This window comes from Cavia porcellus, unplaced genomic scaffold (assembly GCF_034190915.1).
Source record: "Cavia porcellus strain 051 isolate PalLab524CR breed Dunkin Hartley unplaced genomic scaffold, mCavPor4.1 scaffold_6, whole genome shotgun sequence".
Lineage (NCBI taxonomy): Eukaryota > Metazoa > Chordata > Mammalia > Rodentia > Caviidae > Cavia > Cavia porcellus.
Genome location: NW_026947489.1, coordinates 34,770,518 through 34,788,574, shown reverse-complemented (window position 1 = coordinate 34,788,574; position 18,057 = coordinate 34,770,518). Strand labels below are relative to the sequence as shown.

At 32.4% G+C, this 18,057-nt stretch overlaps 1 protein-coding gene across 5 annotated transcripts in view; it reads right to left on the bottom strand.

Moving 5' to 3' along the window:
• The window catches only part of Dph6 (diphthamine biosynthesis 6), a 180,070-nt gene that overhangs the window by 22,527 nt on the left and 139,486 nt on the right, over positions 1-18,057 (bottom strand). For 3 of the 5 annotated variants that reach the window (XM_063250311.1, XM_063250313.1, XM_063250314.1), the window contains exons 6-8: positions 12,607-12,668; positions 11,136-11,204; positions 229-323 (exon numbers count right to left, since the gene is read on the bottom strand). In XM_063250311.1, coding sequence (XP_063106381.1) covers positions 229-323; positions 11,136-11,204; positions 12,607-12,668 — 226 coding nt within the window. The remainder of the gene's footprint in view (positions 1-228; positions 324-11,135; positions 11,205-12,606; positions 12,669-18,057) is intronic. The other 2 variants (XM_063250312.1, XM_063250315.1) reach the window with 1 other exon arrangement.

Sequence of the window (18,057 nt, the reverse complement as noted above, 5' to 3'; positions counted from 1 at the left end):
GAAAAGTGCAATGTCTAAAAAGTTTATAGCCTTCTATGAAAGCCTCGTCCTGTCAGGTATTGATTTAAGTATTCAGACAACTTCAGTGGTATTAAACAAATTGAGTGTTTGTGAACTTAGAGGACATGTTCTGTTTCTCACAACAAAAGTTGCCTCAAGCTTAATGTGAAGTTGTTTCTAATACTGAAATTTAAGGAAAGGAAAGAAAATGCTAAAATAATCTCTTACACAATTATTTTCTTCTTAAATAAAGGGCAATCCAAAGTGAATGTTTCATATTCTCCACCTTCACCGCATACATGAACTCCGTACTTCTTAGAAAGCTGAAAATATAAAAATAAAGTAACAGGAAACTTAATATTAGACAGAAAAATGCTTATTTAATCTATATTATTTTATCCTTAAAAATCATGCAGAAATCTTTGATTCCAAAATAGACTGTTAGGTTACAGGAAAATAATTACCTTTTGTGCTTAAAAGATATGACTGATGCTATTTTAAAAAGTACCATAAGATATGTCTTTTTAATAATCCCAAACTTTCATATAGGTATGAAGGACTAGTACTTTTCTTTACATTGGCAAAGCTTAGAAATTTACTATGAATTGTAGGAATAGTGCCAATTTTAGGTTCAAAAGGAGTTAAGGTACTGTGTAGTGAATGAAAATACATATATAGCCAAACTGTGCTGCCCCTGCCCTATGACCTTTATGTGGAATGGGAAAAATACATTGTCTTTAGAGAATTTCTCAGGGACAGAGAGAAAAAAATGCCAGGCTTTTCTGTAGACCTGTGAACCAAAGGGCGTCATATACATGGCTATTATACTTGACATTACTGTTATTAGGAAAGTTCCAGGAGTAGTAAAACTAGTGACATTCCAAAGCTGTAGAAGACCTTAAACGGTCCAGTCCAAAAAAGATGGAGCTTGTAGTTGTCAAACTTGAAATTAAAAAAAAATACAAGCAAGCAAAGAAAAAACCCTATGATTTATATTAAATGTAAGCCCTACTAGTCAAATGATTTTGATATTCAAAGTAAAAAAATGTTTTGCAGGTACATGGTTGGCATCAGTGTGTGAAAGCACCTTCACTGGTGGTCTTGGATATGAATCTTTCAGCTTCTGTGTTGAAGCTGTTGTCACTATGATTTTATCTCCTTCATTCTAAATGTCACAGCTATCCCGCTTACACCCTTTCTTAGTCCAGTGTGCTCACAGCCTGAAGAAGAGTGACACCTTTGAGGTTCTATTACTGCCAGTGCTAGACTACTGCCTAATTCATCATTTTAAATGCATAGTTACACATTTATTTATTTGGTTTTCGTAGTTGTGCTACTATTCTGAATCCATTAAATTCAACTATTGACTGTCACCTCAAGGGATTTAAAGCACAGATCTACGAGAATTCTATTTCTCCCACTAAGGATCAGTAGTAATGTCAATGGTGCTATAAAATCAACAACAAGAAAAGTGAGGGAAAGACAATGGCACAATGTTTTCTATAAAAGCTCCCAAGAGCAAAGTAGATAAATTTTCATCTTGCCAGAAGCATTCCTCAGAAAGGATTCTATCAATCCTTAGAAAAAACAATGTAAGCTTCTTTATTAAACTAACATTTGCTTTATAAATTATAGGACTAATATTCAAAGAAGTATTCATTTAAATCTGTACATATCCAGTGATGTTTCCAGTTTACATACACTATTTCCATGACATTTATTCAGCCACTCAATTCAACAAATTTTCACTGAACAAATATTAGCGAAGTTTTGATAAATGATGAAGAACCAAAGGTAAATAAGAAAAGGTCCCCAGTCTCCTGGAGTTCAACAAATACAGTATATTGCACTCTATAGTCTAGTACTACAAAATAATTACATGATTATAGAAACAATTCATGTATATATAATCATGTATATATAAATATGTATGATCTTGTCTCCTTTTATTATTGATGGATCAGTATGGACACATACATTCCAAATTAAGGAGTCTGAATGAAGGATAAAGTATTTTTAGGGTTGAAGATCTAAAACCTGTTCTATGAATCTTCATGATTTTTTAAAACTCTTCTAAATTTTACTACCTTCAATTTCAAACACAGATAAGTACTGGGAAAAAAAAATCATCGTTACTGGTTTTGTTAGCCATCTCAAAGGCTTGAGATGTCTTGAGAAAACCTCCTTGGCACCAAGTCTTATGATACCCAGTTTTAAAAGAAACATTACTCTATTTAAAATGAAACTCTTATAGCACAAAGCATGATGTAGGCATGTAATACAAAGTATTTTACATAAATGAGATATTCAGATGTCCACATACCAGAGACATGATAATCTTTGATTTACTTCAATTTTTTAAAACTTGTAACTCAAAGTTACTATTATTTACACTCTTCATAAAAGCAGCAAGTTCAATCTTAATACATCTCAGGTATGTCTTTGGTTTCACTTCAAAATTGGGATTATTCTATGTTAGCACTTAATCACTCTAAATTTAATTCATGCAGTTTTCGTTCATGATGCTTATGTTTAGATGCATCATTTAGTGAAAAATACTGAGAGTTTTTCTAAAGTTTTATTTTTTACTAATTTTTATAATCTTTTCTGTAATTTGTAAATAATCTGTACCGAAAAATAAATAAGTATTTTAATGGTATCTATTCTTTCATTAGGAACTAGTAAGTTAATATTAAAATTTATTTAATAGTTTTAGCATGTGAAAAGTAGACAGTTATTTTCATAAAAATAGGCTATAAAATTTTCCATTTTTTGCTTTACACACAGTGAACTAAGATATCAAAGTTTTGTAGATGATCTAAATTACAAACCAGATCAATTTTTCCTATGTGAGCGAAGTTTCAGTGGCATGCAGAAGGAGGAGAATCAACCATTCATAAATTACAGAAACCTCAGTATAGAGAGAGAGCAGCCAAACTCATGAATCTGCCTGTGGACTTGTATAAGGCAGCCCATGAAGTCATTTCACCTGCCAATAGTTTTTCCTCAGAAAAACTGTGAAGCGGCTGTGAAGTGGCTACATGCATCAGGCTAGGACCAGGGCAGAAAAAGAGAGATTCCCATGGGAATATCCACTTTTTTTGTTTGTTTGTTTTCCTTTTTTTTTTTCTTTTTCTTATCATTTTGAAGAGAGAGAAAAAAACACATTTTAAAACAAGCTAATAGAAGAGTAACAATAAGTAATACATTGTGTATTGTTATCTTCATATTATTCAGAGTACAAGACATAGGCGTGAAATATTCTCCAAACAATATTAGCATAAACCTTTCTTTTCAAGGAGGTTTCATTGCACTAAAGACTGGGTACAGGGTAGGAGGACAGAGATTTGCCCTGAGGTTTGGAAAGACTGAAAGAAGTAAATTTTGGAAGACACATAAAATTCTGTAAGCAGAACTATCTGTAAAGTGGCATTAGGGGATGAGGAATCTCAGTAAAGGTGAATTCCAAACCTGGTGAAAGGACACCACAGATCCTGCTCTCAAGACACCTGAAATAAGTAGCAAACTGAAATGAAACACAACTCAGACTGGTTCCAGATCAACTAGAGATTAGACTGAAAAGAAGAAACACTCCTGACTAATTATCAGGAAGAAACAGGGGTGGCTTTTTCTGGGGTATTATTTACTTCAGTTTCCATCATCCTTTCTTATTACATATCATTAAATATTTTTTAAAGATGTTACAAAAATAGCAGGGCATAGTGGCATAATTTTTTTCTTAGGTGAGATCCTATGGTGATATTACGAGTATTGATTTATATCTACAGAGTTCTTAGCACAATATTTGGAATATAAAAGGCATTCAGTACATGATTATTCTGTCAGGTTAGTTTGTCCTTACATGGGGCCTTCTGTTATTTTCATTATAGATTCATTTATTGAGGATTATGGTCACTACTGCATCTATTATTTTTATTTAGATGGCTATTAAAAAAAAACCCTAATCACCAACCTCTTTATTGTTTATGGATACCCCAACCCATTTTACTCAGTGTTTTACTTGGAAGCATTGTTGTTTTAAATTCAACATGAATAATACAAAGTTCTGGTTTTTCCTCAAAATTTACTATGCTCAATTCTGTCTCTAATAGTTCAATGAAACTTGAAATACTTAACTAAACTTAACCTTGTTCTTTCTTTCTGTATATAGTCTACATTTTAAGAAATATTTCTGAATAATTTATTTAAAGAATTAACAAATACTTGCTTAGTACTAAATGCCACATTATATTTTATATACTTGGGTTATACTTGGCACTAAGCAAGACAGATAAAGTGCACAATTTATTCCATTCTAACATACTGATGATCACTTTGCACTTCAACTATAACAATTTCATCTTCCTGCTTTTTTTTGCACCTTCCAGTCTTTTCCATATTTCTTTTCTATATGCCACAGATGTGCCTTAACACCGTATGATTATGGCACTCAACTGCTCAAAAATATTTGTAGTTGACCTATTAAAAAAAATCAAGATCTTTAAAATGATAAAACTTCAGTCATGTGGTTCTATCCTTCATATAAACACAAAGATATAATACTCTATGGTAGATAAAATGAAGATTTAAAGGATCTTGATTGGTTAAATACAAAAATAACCTTACAAAAATATAAGTTAATACATGTACACACAAACTGCAGTGTCTTAGCTTACAGAAATCAGTGTTTTTACTGCTTGCGGAGCTATCATTCTACCTTAAGACTTGTATTTTTGTATTCCATCACTATGTTACTTCTCAAATTTAACAGTTTTTCATGTATGACTTTCATCTTATTAGGCTATAAGTTTCTGAATTTCCTAAATTCTTTCAGTATCTTACACATAGTACATAGCACATAGTACATCGTACTAACAATCAACTTTGTTATGGCTTGTGTCTAAATGTTTCCCCAAAGCCTCATGCAATCATAGGTGGGGCTTTTTCAGAGGTAGCTGCATCTACAATATGATGCTGGAATTAAGGTGTGTGATTACTGAGTCAGTACACTGGCACAGTTCTGGTTAGGGTTAAGGGTGTCCCACCTAGGATGTAAGTGCTATCTGCCCCAAGAGTGGGTAGACTGGATAAGATATAAGGGAGAGAAACAGGGTCTTTGGTCCCCAGTTGCTTGCTGCCTTTTGCCATGTACCACCCTGCCTTGGCACCAGCCAACTGTGAACAGAAACTTCTACAAATTATAAGCCAACTAAATCTTTTGTCTTTAATTTTGGGTACTGGGTATTTTGTCTCAGCACTGAAAAAGTAACTAAGACAGTTTATTTTCTCATGGTTTATTTACTCTTGCATGTTCTATTAAAACAGCGTTATCAATATTACAAGTCTTGAGAGGTCTAATTTGAGGGAGAAACAAATGCTACTCTTACACACTAATAATAAAAATCCTCTATTTTAAGAGTTCTAAAACAGTGAATAAAATTCATACCTAATAATCAATGTTTTAATTATTTAGGAACTATTAAACAGAATGATACAGATAGATGACCATCAGATAACACACTTGCTTCTTTGTAGTTTATCTAGTATAAAATATGTTGCGATTTTCTAACCAGTTAAATTTTTAATAAAGCAGTCAGATCACTTATTTCATAGCATAATTTTAATTGCATAGCATGTTCAACGATTCCTACAACCCAAATTGTGTTACATGTTTTTTAGATAAAAATTTTAGAAAAGAATTTTGATTTGCCAATAACTATAACTATAACTATAACTATAACTATAACTATAACTATAACATGAAGGTAAGCTTTTTAAACAATTTGAGCCCATAAGGCTTTTGGGGGCCATTATAGATCTAAACCATAACATTCACATTCATAATAAAGCCAGCTGAACACTTGATTTTTGAAATGAAAATGTTGAGGGTATTATGATTTGCCTGTTTGATTTAAACTTTTAATCCCTTTCAAAGATTTAAATGGCATTAACTGTGAAAATTTCTTATTAAATCAATTATTTTTCTTCTTTGAAATTAACTTCATTTATCTGTTGGTCATTTTTTAATTGACAAAAACAAAGGTACCAAATTGTGTATTTTAATATTCTATCCTCACAAAATGTTTATAATAAGCATCACACTTTTATTTTATAAATTGCTATCATGGTCAGGTTTCCCACTGACACAATACCAAACACTCGTAACTTTAAGGTGAAGATGAATTTTCAGGAATGTAATCCATGATTGGCTGGCTTCAAGGCAGGATCACCAATGTGGAAGACTTGCAGAGCAAAGCTGTGCAGTTCACGGTAAAAAGGAAGCAGAGTAGGGAAATAGTGCCAGAAAGAAAAGGCACAGGAGCAGATACAGCACCAAAACTCACCCATCATCTACCTCCCAAACACAGCCAGAATCACATCCCACTGATTCCCCTGTCAGCTCCCAAGTCAATCAAGTTGCCAATTAATTTAGTCATCACAATGGTGTTCTCAACATATAAGATAATTTCATGTGGTACAGGTGCATTGACAGCATTATTCACGGACTATGTATCACAGGGTTAGTGTTGGTTTAGATACTGGGCATAGCAAGCAGATCCTGCATGAAACACCTTACTCTCTGGAGATGCAGACAGAAAGTTAAACAAGGCATTATGATAAGAGTCGATGATTTCTTTGGCAGATGCATGAGATGTTAAGAAGTAAGAGTGCAAAACTGGTCTTAGGAGCCAAAAGATTTCGCTAAAACCAGCTAAAATCTGAAAAATATTAACGAGGAAAAGGTGAACTGGAAGAGGGAAAAGTAAGGAGAGAAGTATTTTAGAAGGAACACTCTGTGGTCATAGAACACAGGATGGGTTCTAGAAAGTGAAGTAAATTTGGTACAGTTGGAGCATAACTAGATAAGAAGTAGTGGCAGGATGGCAATGAAAAATAGAAAGATGGTTGATTTCATATAGCTGCATAAGCATGCTCAATTATGATTTTAAGAGCTATGGATTCCAACATCTATGAGAATTCAAGTCTATAGAGGTGTTAAAAAGTTGATTTGACTGCATTTCTATTTTAGAAATATCATTTTGGATGCACAACATAGAATGGGCCAAAAATTAGTAAGTGCAAAAGCAAAAGGAACTGAGTTGGTGGAAGCATCTTAGCATGTAGATAGTTCTGCATCATTTTTAAAGGAGAAAATAACTTAAAAGAAAAGGGGAAATACTCAGGAGTTGTTTCCTCTGGAATTCTTGTTCCTCATAGTATCAGAGCTCTTGGAGTTCTATAATGCCACTGTTCTCATTTCATACAACTTTTCTAGTGATTTGTGAGTGAGTTCGTCTGATACTAGTCATTCCACTGTAGCTAGAAATGAATGTCTTCAATATTTATTAAAACTTGGAACCATATAAATTCTGAGATCTAGCATTTCCACTTTTAGAATTTAATCCACATATAAACTCATTACATGGCCCCAAACATACGTACAATAAGTTTCACGGAAGAATTACATAAAATAGCAAAAGATATTAAAGAAATCAATATAGAATTAAAGTCCATTAAAACATAGATTCAATGTATTACAGCATGTCCACGTAATGAAAATGAATGTAAACAAATGATATGAAATTCTAAGTGCTAAAATGGAAGACAGAAAATAATATTCATGGTATGTGTCAATTGAGGTAAAAATTAATAACCAGATGCACATATATTATGGCTTATGTAAACATGTTTCTGAAGAGAGACTGAATGGAAAAAAAGTATCTGAGACAGAAAATAAATCTGGGGGCTTTTAGTCACTGGATCATGCCTCACTATTTTATAATGTTTGAGTTTATTATACACATATTTCATGCCTTAACCTTATAAAACATTGAGAAAAATAAAATGTAGCATGAAAACTGCTGTCCACAATGAGCAAAGAGGAAAATGTACTTCAAATGAAGCTTACTTAAGCAAAAAAACTCCTTTAGTGAAGTTGGATATTAGAGCTTGAGCATTAATTAGAGGAACAATGCATTTGGAAAAGAACACAAACATAAGAAGTTCAAAACTGATGGAGCATATGATGTAAGAGGACACTACCTATCTTATAGGCTTTATTTTCCTCCAAGGTCACATTATGTCAAGGCAAAGTCTTTTCATTTCATTTTGGCACAATGAGGAACAGCTAAAAAAAAAATTATAAGTGAAGTGTGTATGTTACTGTTTAGATCTAAAATGTTCTGTGAAAGTCTCATATATTCGGAGGCCAGGCTTTTGGAAACTGACAGGATCACTGGGACTTTAATATCATCAGTATATTAACTCACTGACGAGCTTATAGCTAAACGTTTTTTAGCAGGTGGGGACTGGGTGAAGAGGCATGTCACTGGGGGTGTAACATGAAAGGGTGTGTTTTTGTCTCTCTGGCTCTGTCTTTTGCTTTCTGCTTTCTGTCTGCCATGACCTGGACAGTTTTCATTTGCTAGATCCTTTCATCATGCTGACCATGGACTGAATTCACTGAAACTGTGAGCCAAAAATAAACCTCTTTAAGTTGTGGTGTCAGGTAATTGACCTTGCAAAGGGAAAGCTAACTAATACGGTGTGACAAGACCAACTTTCCATTTCCTGTACATTAAGAGGATGATACAATGAACAATGGATTGATAAGGGACTAGAAAAGGAGGAGAGACATTTAAGTTAGGAGAAGGCTGGAATAACTAAAAGGAGACTAGTGTGTTGACAATGAGGATAAAGGGCCACAGACAACAAGATAATAAGAATGTAGATTTAAAAGAAGTTGGGTCCTCATTATTACAACTTATTTTGGTTTGGACCACCGAGTAGACAATGGAACTCTTCACTATTAGAAAATACTAAAGTGCCACAGATATGTGGGTGAAAGAAAGATTCATTTTTTTTTTTTTTTTGCAGTTGAGATTAAGATATTTGGGGCAGTTAAGAGATAAAATACAAATCTAGAGCACAGGATGATGGAAGAACAGCTTTAACTGTTACAGGAATAAATTGGTGGTTAAGGTCACTAAAATATGTAAGATTATCACAGGAGGAAAGCTGAGGATGGAACTACATGTATATGGCGTATAACATATAGGGAAAGACTCTCTAATTCCCCAGAAAACTAACTGTTCTCAGGTATCAGGAGTGAAAGCAAACAATAACAGTTTCAGAAGACACATACTCTTTCACAGAAATAGGACATGAAATGTTTCATTAATATAGATAAGCTAGAAGATGATACTCTAAACTACTATGCTGAATTACTCAGTGTTTTTTAAAAAGTCATACTTCTATCCTTCTGAAATGAAATTTTTTGTTGCTGGAAGAGTACATCCATTTTAAGAAGGTTCCTAGTGATCTGTATCCTCATGTCTGTAACCAACTATGATAGACTGTAAACTCAAGAAGAAAAGATATTATTTTATTAATTCATCATATATACCCAGTGTTCACCATAGCATCTGTCAAATACCAGAACCTTTAAAAATGTTAAATAACTTAAAGATGAGACAGATAAATAGACAGATGGAAAAACAAATTAATAAAAGAACTAGCATCTGGCAAAATCATGATGAGATTATGGGAGTTTACATTCTAGCAGGCATCAGGGGCTGGGAATTTAGCTCAGTGGCATAAGTGCCTGCCTTGCAATCCTGTGGTCGTGAGTTTGACCCCTGGTACCGGTAAAAACACACACAAAAAAAAGAAAAAAACACATTCTAGCAGGCATGGAAGTCAAAGTACATGTCAAAAGATGAGATAAACTGGAGAGACTTGCTTTAACTGGGCTAGTCACAAGAACGTCTTTGAGGAAGTCACACCTGAGGGGTGACTGAAATTATAAGAAGGTATCATTTGATGATTTGAGGAAAATATGTCCAGAAGAGTTAAATTCTAAGGAGAAAAAGGGTGTCAAATACACTTAAAACAATTAAAGAGGCTTATGTGTTTATGGCTCAGTGAACAAGACAAAGATTGGGACAAGACGAATTTGAAAAAACAGTATGCTGATCATGCAGGGTCTTACAGGTTGTGATCTCACAGGAGATTCGATGTTATTCAAATTGCAATGAGAACTATTAAAACTTTAAGTAGGTATATCATGTGATTTACACTTTAAAAATATCACCGTGTCATCTTTATGAATAATGGGTCATAGCAGGGCAACAGGAAGTAAGTAGACAAGTTAAGGATTAATGCAGTATGTCTCACAGGAGATGATTATGTTCTGAGGGCAGCAGTAAAGATGGTGAGAAATGCTTGAATTTGGAATATATTCTGGAGACAGAAGACAGGATCACTCTAATGGGTTATGTATAGGAGATACGAGAAAGAGTCCAAAGAATTTGGAGTTTAGCCTATAGCACTGAGGACTCCTTTAAAGGCTTAAGTGACAATTACAGTGACTTTGGTAAAGTGGATATCATGGGTGATCTTGCTCCAACCTATCCTATTTAGAAATGGAAGCAGCAGCTAGATTCCAGGTATATGATGCATTTGAATCAACAAAGTATGACAAAGAATACAGATGACATCCCTAGTTTTTTGTGTGTTTAAAGCAAGAATGAAGAAAGTAACTAGAGTAAAAACTAGTTTACAGAAAGGAAATTTTTAGGATGGCATAGGCTAAAATATGTTTTAATTTTGATGTGAATGAGACAATAATGACAGAGTAGGGAGATGGGTCTCTGAAAGTAGATGCAGAAGAGGTACAGGATGCACAGGTAGGGATTTAGCCATATATAGGAGAGACAATACTCCCAATTTCAGGAAGCAAGCATAGGTGTGGGAACACATAAGTTAGGAGTGGTGTTAGGAGGCAGATGAATTCCCAATATGATGCCTTTTATTTTCTCTGTGAAGAAGATAAATCTTCCACTCAAAATGAGTAGGGATATAAAGGTATTTGCAATTTAAAGACGCTGAAAATGGTCTGAGATAGCCACTATGAAAAATACATAAAAAATACTTGTAGAAGAAGCTAAGATTGGCAGGCCATGTTGAAGAAATCCATGAAGCTGAATAAATAGTTTCTAAATTTTATGTATGAATAATGGTAATCACAGTCTTTTTTTTTTGGCAGGAAAAAATGTAAGTTTTTTGTTTTTGGTTTTGTAACAGGGTCTATGTACTTTAGGCAACCTGGAGCTTTCTTTGTAGCTGAAACTGACCTTGAATTCATGGTAATCCTCTTGTCTTGGCCTTCTGATTGCCAGACATAAAGGCATACACCACCATGCCTGGGAAAATCAACATCTTGAAACCTTATTTATTTTTTTTTGTAAAATTTGTAAAAATTACTTTTCAGATAAAAACATTTAATTGAATAATCTGATGTTGCACCACATGTACACATAGTGTAACTAAACGTTACAAGTAAAATACCTGCTTCTTTAACTGGTTTTCTTTTCTTGATGTAAGAAATATCAAAATCATTTCTTTTAGGCTTTTGAAATACAGTACATTGTTATTTATATTTACCCTGCTTATTTTCATTTTCATTTCATTTATATAATCTCTGTATGCCTAAATATGAACTCATACATCTAAATTTTGGAAGTAACTTATAAAAGTTATTTTGGCAAAACCATAACCTTTAATTTCTGAAGTTTTCTCTCTCTCTCTTTTTTTTTTTTTTTCCAAAATTTGAATTGGAATATTGCTTGGGTGAAAGCTAAATTTAGACAGGTGAAAATGAATAGATTTGAAGTAAGATAAAATAGTGACCATAAAACGAACTGTTGCAAGAGGATCCTATCAGAACAGAGAAAGCAATCATGTCTCATAGATTGACTTAAATAACTGAACATAATTATCAAATTATCTAGTAGTTTCATTTTTCTCTTAATTTTTGCTATCACATTGGCACAGAGTAATCATTTAATAACACTTAATGGTAGAAGAAATTAATAGTTCAGGAATATTTCGGTATTTTTTGTACATTGATAAACCATTAAGATAATCAATTAAAATAACTCCAAGAAAATATGAAACTTACAAAATTATTTGCAGTATTACTGGTAACAGTATACATTATAGCACCAGTATTAACAACATCCAGAAACCATATCAATGAACTAAGATATAGAACAGGAAAATGATGACATCAACAGAATTCAGCTCTTTCATAAAAGTAGTTATTTTCTTTTTTAATCATGACTGGAGAATAAAAATGCCACACAGTATAACTAGGAAGCACTGCCCTACTAAATATAGCAATTGAGCAAAACATCTAATAAATATGATACAGTGAACAGAAAGAAGTAAAAACCAATCTTTAATGTACAGAGCACATCCAGGGCTTGACAATATAAGAGCTAAACAGGATTTTTCGAAATCTTGGAATATTTTTCTTACCACTTTTCAATGAATTTCCTAATAGGTAATAGATAGGAAAATAGATTGCATAATCTCTAAAGAAAAATTTTACTCCTATTTCTGATAGTAAGGCATCTGATTACAGCAACTATGAGATACTCAGGATCATAACTCTTTTTTATATAGCATATAATGACCATTTGAATAAAGGCAAATTTTCTAACAGAGTAATTTCTTTTATCTATAGCTTATGTATTCTTGTATTTGGGTCAAAAAACTTGTAAGAATTTTCATGATTTTGCACATTTTTATATATATTCTTACCTCTAAAAGATAGGGTTCCATTTCATCCAGGGTTTTTCCTAGATGTTTATCTGGTTCTAAACCTGCCAAGAAAGGTTAAAATTTTCCACATAACTGCCAGATTAAATTTTATTTATTTATTTATTTTAAAGGGCAAAAAAGCACTGAAAAATCAAACGTAGTCAAGCAAACAAAAAAATTCAAAAAGCAACAATGAAAACCAAATAACATTAACAACATCTACAACAAAAACCAAACCAAACCAAACAAACAAAAAACAATAGTAATACAGGATTTCAAAACATCATAGGAATTTAACCATAGTTGTTACACTGTATAGTGTTATCTTCAAGTTAATTGCTCAAGTTACCAGGTACAGGCATGCATAACTGATCAAGCCAAATAACAAACTAGAGACTTTTATAGGTAAAATGGATGCATCTAGAGACCACATTCATAAGTGAAATAAATCAGTCACAAGCGTAAACACCATATTTTCTCATTGGATAAGAAACTGAAAGCAAGTCTAAGTTCCAAAAATTTACAATAGATGTAGTGAAAGGGGAAGAAACAGCTCACACAGATTCACCTTTAAAGACACATTCCCCTTCCTTTAGTTCCTCTTCACCTAATTAACCAATGTGTATATTTTTTTAAACTGTCTTGATCCTACAATAAAATGTATTTTACTAGTATTTACTTTCCTACTCTTTCTGGATAATCAGTTTTATTGATCCTGAAGCATAAGTGTCAGCTCATTTCAAATGCACCACATCAACAATGAGATGCATCGCTTCAATTTCTTTCTCCTACAGAAACAGTAATTAGGATGGAAAGAAGCACAATTTCAAAGGCATAAAATTTAAATCCATCATATTTTAATTATTCTCGTTTATTTTATTCATTGTGAATTTTTTGACTTAACCTTATTTTACGCAAACTCCAAACTTCTTACATGAATAGTAAGGCTGGAAAGAAGAAGAGTGATAAACTGTTATGCCCATATAATCAATTCATTTAATAGCATCATATAGTGATATATATATAATTATACCATCAAATTAGATAACATTTGCTTTCAATGACCATTTGTAAAAAAGTGTGCTTTCCAAATAAATACAGAAACAAGTCTCAAAAATCACTATTGTATCAAGAGCATGTCTGTAACTTTCAATTTTTTGGTTTTTTAAACTTAAATTTCATTGGCATTCCTTTTACATACATAATGATCACATTCATTACAGAGACCTAGTAACTGCATATATGGGTCTCACTATATAGTTCAGGCTGGCTTTGAACTCACTATACAGCCTATGTTGGCATAGAACTCACAGCAATCCTCCTAACTCAGTCTCCTGAGTGCTGAGATTACAGGTATATTTCACCACACTCAGCTAATAAGGACAGTCAACTACTATATCCGTAGAATTTATGAAAGTGATTGAGAGTGGTCCGTACAATAAAGAACTCTTTCCATACTAGCCTGACGAGGGGAAAAAATTCATACCACAAGTCAGTGATTAAAAGAATGAATCATACATGCCTGTATTTCTGTGTGTGTCTGTACATAATTTTCATTTGTTACTGATTTAAACCATTCAGCTTATTAATTATATACACTGATTAATATATTTCTATTTCTTAATACCTTTTTTCTTAATATAACATTTCTTACAACCATGTATCAGAATTACGGGAGAAAATTCTGGTAAAAATTAAGGATTCTTCTGTCTTTGAATATTAATTTAAATCAAAACCAAGGCAAAAAACTCAAACTAGTAGCAAATTATCTGAGTTCACATCCTATCTGGCAGTCTTATTCTTATTCACAAGAATTAAAATTTCAATAGTTAGGTGAACACATAGAAGAACTAATTCTTGACTATACAGTTTTCTTTCTGTCAACTAGTTTGCAATTCAGTGTTTAATGCAATGAAATGATTTGAAACAAATACCCAAGCAGTCACCCAGATTCAATGAACAAAACATTTTATCTTATTTCTTAAAGAAATAAGACTTTTCTTGTAAGAAATAAAATGTCAACCAACCATATAATTTCACATTGTATCTAAACCTAATCAATCTACTTTCTCTACTGTTTTACATATGACTGGCCAGTATTCTAAACTTGATAGGTTATATCAACTATATGTTTGAAATTTTATATAAATGTATGTATCCAAAATAGCATTTAGAATATAAATATTAAATTTATTTTTCAATTCACATTGGTAATGAGATTTGCCCATATTGATTACTGTAGCTCTGCTTTATCCATCCATTTTTACTCTGTATTTCATTATGTGGATTTACCAGAATTTACTTAACTGTTCTCCAACAGTTTGACAATGGGCAATTATGTAATTTATCATCTGCCACTGGACTTACTATGCTATGGTGAAGATGCATTTATTAAGAATTACTGTAAGAGAAAATTAGTATTACAAAGGAATGTATGTGCATATTTGTACAAGCCCTTAAACTGTACAGGATACCACAAAATGTTTCTCTAAAACAGGATTATCAACTTATATACTTCAGTTTGAGGGAATTATAACTAATATTTATTTTGTGGTGCTGGGCATAGAATACAGGGCTTCAAACAGGCGAGGCAAGTGTTTATCACACAAACACTTAGATCTACTTTCATCTAGAATTTCAGGTATCAAATATGAAGTGTTATAATTGTTTTATTAATACTATTTATAGAACCCTTTCCCTCTCTACTGATAATCAGAACCTATAATTTTGGAAGTAAAACTTTTAGTTTTACTATCTTTAGAACAGATCAGCAACAGAAAGTTTGCCAATAATGTAATGGCTGTTCAAAATTATTACTTCTTGTTTAAAATTATTTTAAAAAATAAATTGCATATTTATGTGGAAGACAGTACATGTAAGTGACATACAAATAACTGAATTCTCACAGCAATCTAGTATGTTCATTTTTACTACATTTTGTTGTTCACTAATTTGTACTGTGGCTACAGATTATAGTCTTTATGATGACAATGCCTTAAAAAAATGATGAAGTTTGATGTTTAATATTCTTCACAAACAAGAAGCACCAGGCCCAGAATTTAACCAAATTTTTAAGAAACAAATACCAGTTAGGGTCTCTTCCTGAGGATAGAAACAGAAAGAATATTTCACAAACCATTCTATGAGGTCAAAATAAAGAAATTACCAAAAAATGACCCACAGAACAATATCTTTCAAGAAGACAAGACATAAAAAATTTCCAGCAAAATATAAGTCAATAGAATTTTAAAATGTACAAGAAGAGTTATACAAGAGTCATTTACCACAGGAATGCAAAGCTGTTCAACTTCTGAAAATGAAGTAATATAATCCACTAAATCAGCAGGCTAAAAATAAGATACGAAAACCACATCATGGTATCAGTAGATGCAGAAAAAGCATCTGACAGAATACAATACCCATTTGTGATAAAAACTCTCAGTAAATTAGGAATAAAGGAAGACCCTCTCAATTTGATAAAATATATTAGAAAACACCTATAGATATCATCACATTCGATGGATTGGAGGAGCAGAGAGAATTTTTAAGGCAGTGAAAAAAATCATTGTGTAATACTGTAACAATGGATGCATTTGATTATACTTGCTTAACCACTGGGATGTATAAGATCAAGAATAAACCTCAATCTAAACTGTGGACTTTTGGTTATGATGTGCTAAAGTGGGACCATCAGTTTTAACAAATGTATCACATAAGAGAGGAGGTTATAGACATGAATGTTAAAGGGATTCATGGGAAACTTCATACCTTTCCTTAATTTTGCTTTGAAGGTACTCTAAGAAGTTTTAAACAGTTGGAAAGTTTCTTTATGCCTAGTACAGACTCAAATTTTAGAAATGCTTCATTTGTGTTTGAATTAAAATAAATTCTCTTGTAACTAAACTCCTGTATCCATATATCTAAAATCATGATCATGCTTATTAATTTTGTTGTTCAAATCTTCTGTGGCCTTTGTGTTGGTCTCCAGGAACCATTCAGTTTCTAATGAACAGGAGGAAAATTCTCATTAGGATTTTGGTTTCAATGATTTCTTCTTATAATTAGGTCCTTATGCACTTGAAAGTTACATTTTGGGTGAATACAAATTGATGATTTATAAGATTTCTTGATGGGATTATTCCTTTTATTAAGAAGTAGTGACCTCAGTATCTTCATAACTGAATTTTATCTTGAATTTTACTATTGCAATACCAAACTATTTTGTTAATATTTTTCTGATGTATATTTTCCACCATAAGCTCAATTTATTTGTGTGCTTTTTAATATCTCTTTCATAAATGCTTTTTAATATCTCTTTTGTAAATTGTATACAATTGAGTGTTTTCGTTTTATCAGATCTTAAAAACACAACTCTGCCAAACCAAGTTTGATAATTTTCCATTTATCAGTCTCTATCTGGACCTGTTTTGATAACCTTTGTATATATTAGTATAATTTTATTAATATTATGCTAATACATGAGGATTGATACTTTTATAAAGAAAAGAGATTTTTTTTCTGGCTCACACTTCTACAGTTTCAAGTCAAGGGATTGTATCTGGTGATGACCTTTTGCTGGCAGAGCACTAGTGTGGAAAAAGGTATGACAAAATAAGTATCAAGCAGCCCATCCTTGCATAATATAATCCTCTGGAATCTGTCTAAATATTCAGTTTTAGGGTTCTATTCTGATGAATCTGTCTAATCCTAATGACTTCTGAAAGGCCTTGCCCCTATTACCACAGTCTGATTGTTTCTATCTTCTTAATATCTCATTATAAGGGTTAAATTTCAGGACAGAAACTGTTAGGGGACACTTTCAAACAATATTCAGATCACAGCAGGGTAGTACAGCAGGGTAATATAAACTTTCTATTTTGTTTTATTTTTCCTGCCTCAAAATGGACTGAAAAGGATTTTCTACTGCTTCACTGCCCTGTACTGGAAGCTGCAAATTACACTTTTACTCTACCAGTAGTCACCAGGAATTTTAAGCACTCATTCAAGACATATCTTTAAGTCTAAATGTATTAAGAATCATTACCATTCTTTTAACTAGTAGAAATTAACATGGTTTAACAACCCACTAAAAACAGCCCACCATTTCAGCTGTTAAATTTTTGTTCCATCATTTTTACCATGAAACATTTGGTTTATCCATATATTTTAGAAAGTTTATGCTCAATATTATGGCTTGTCCTTTGTTCCTCCTTCAACCTACTTCTAAAGATTTTTCTTTGAATTCTTTGAGTGCTATACTTCTTAATTTCTACATTTCTAGTAATGTCTCTATTTCACGCTCACCATTATCTAGTAGTTGTAATTTATTACTTTTCTGGGTTTTGTTTTTGTTTCTAATAAGAAGTATGCTATCAACTAACATGGTTCCCATATAAAGAACTTTTAATTTCTTTATGCTAGATTATAGTTCCCTATGTCCATGACGTTTTC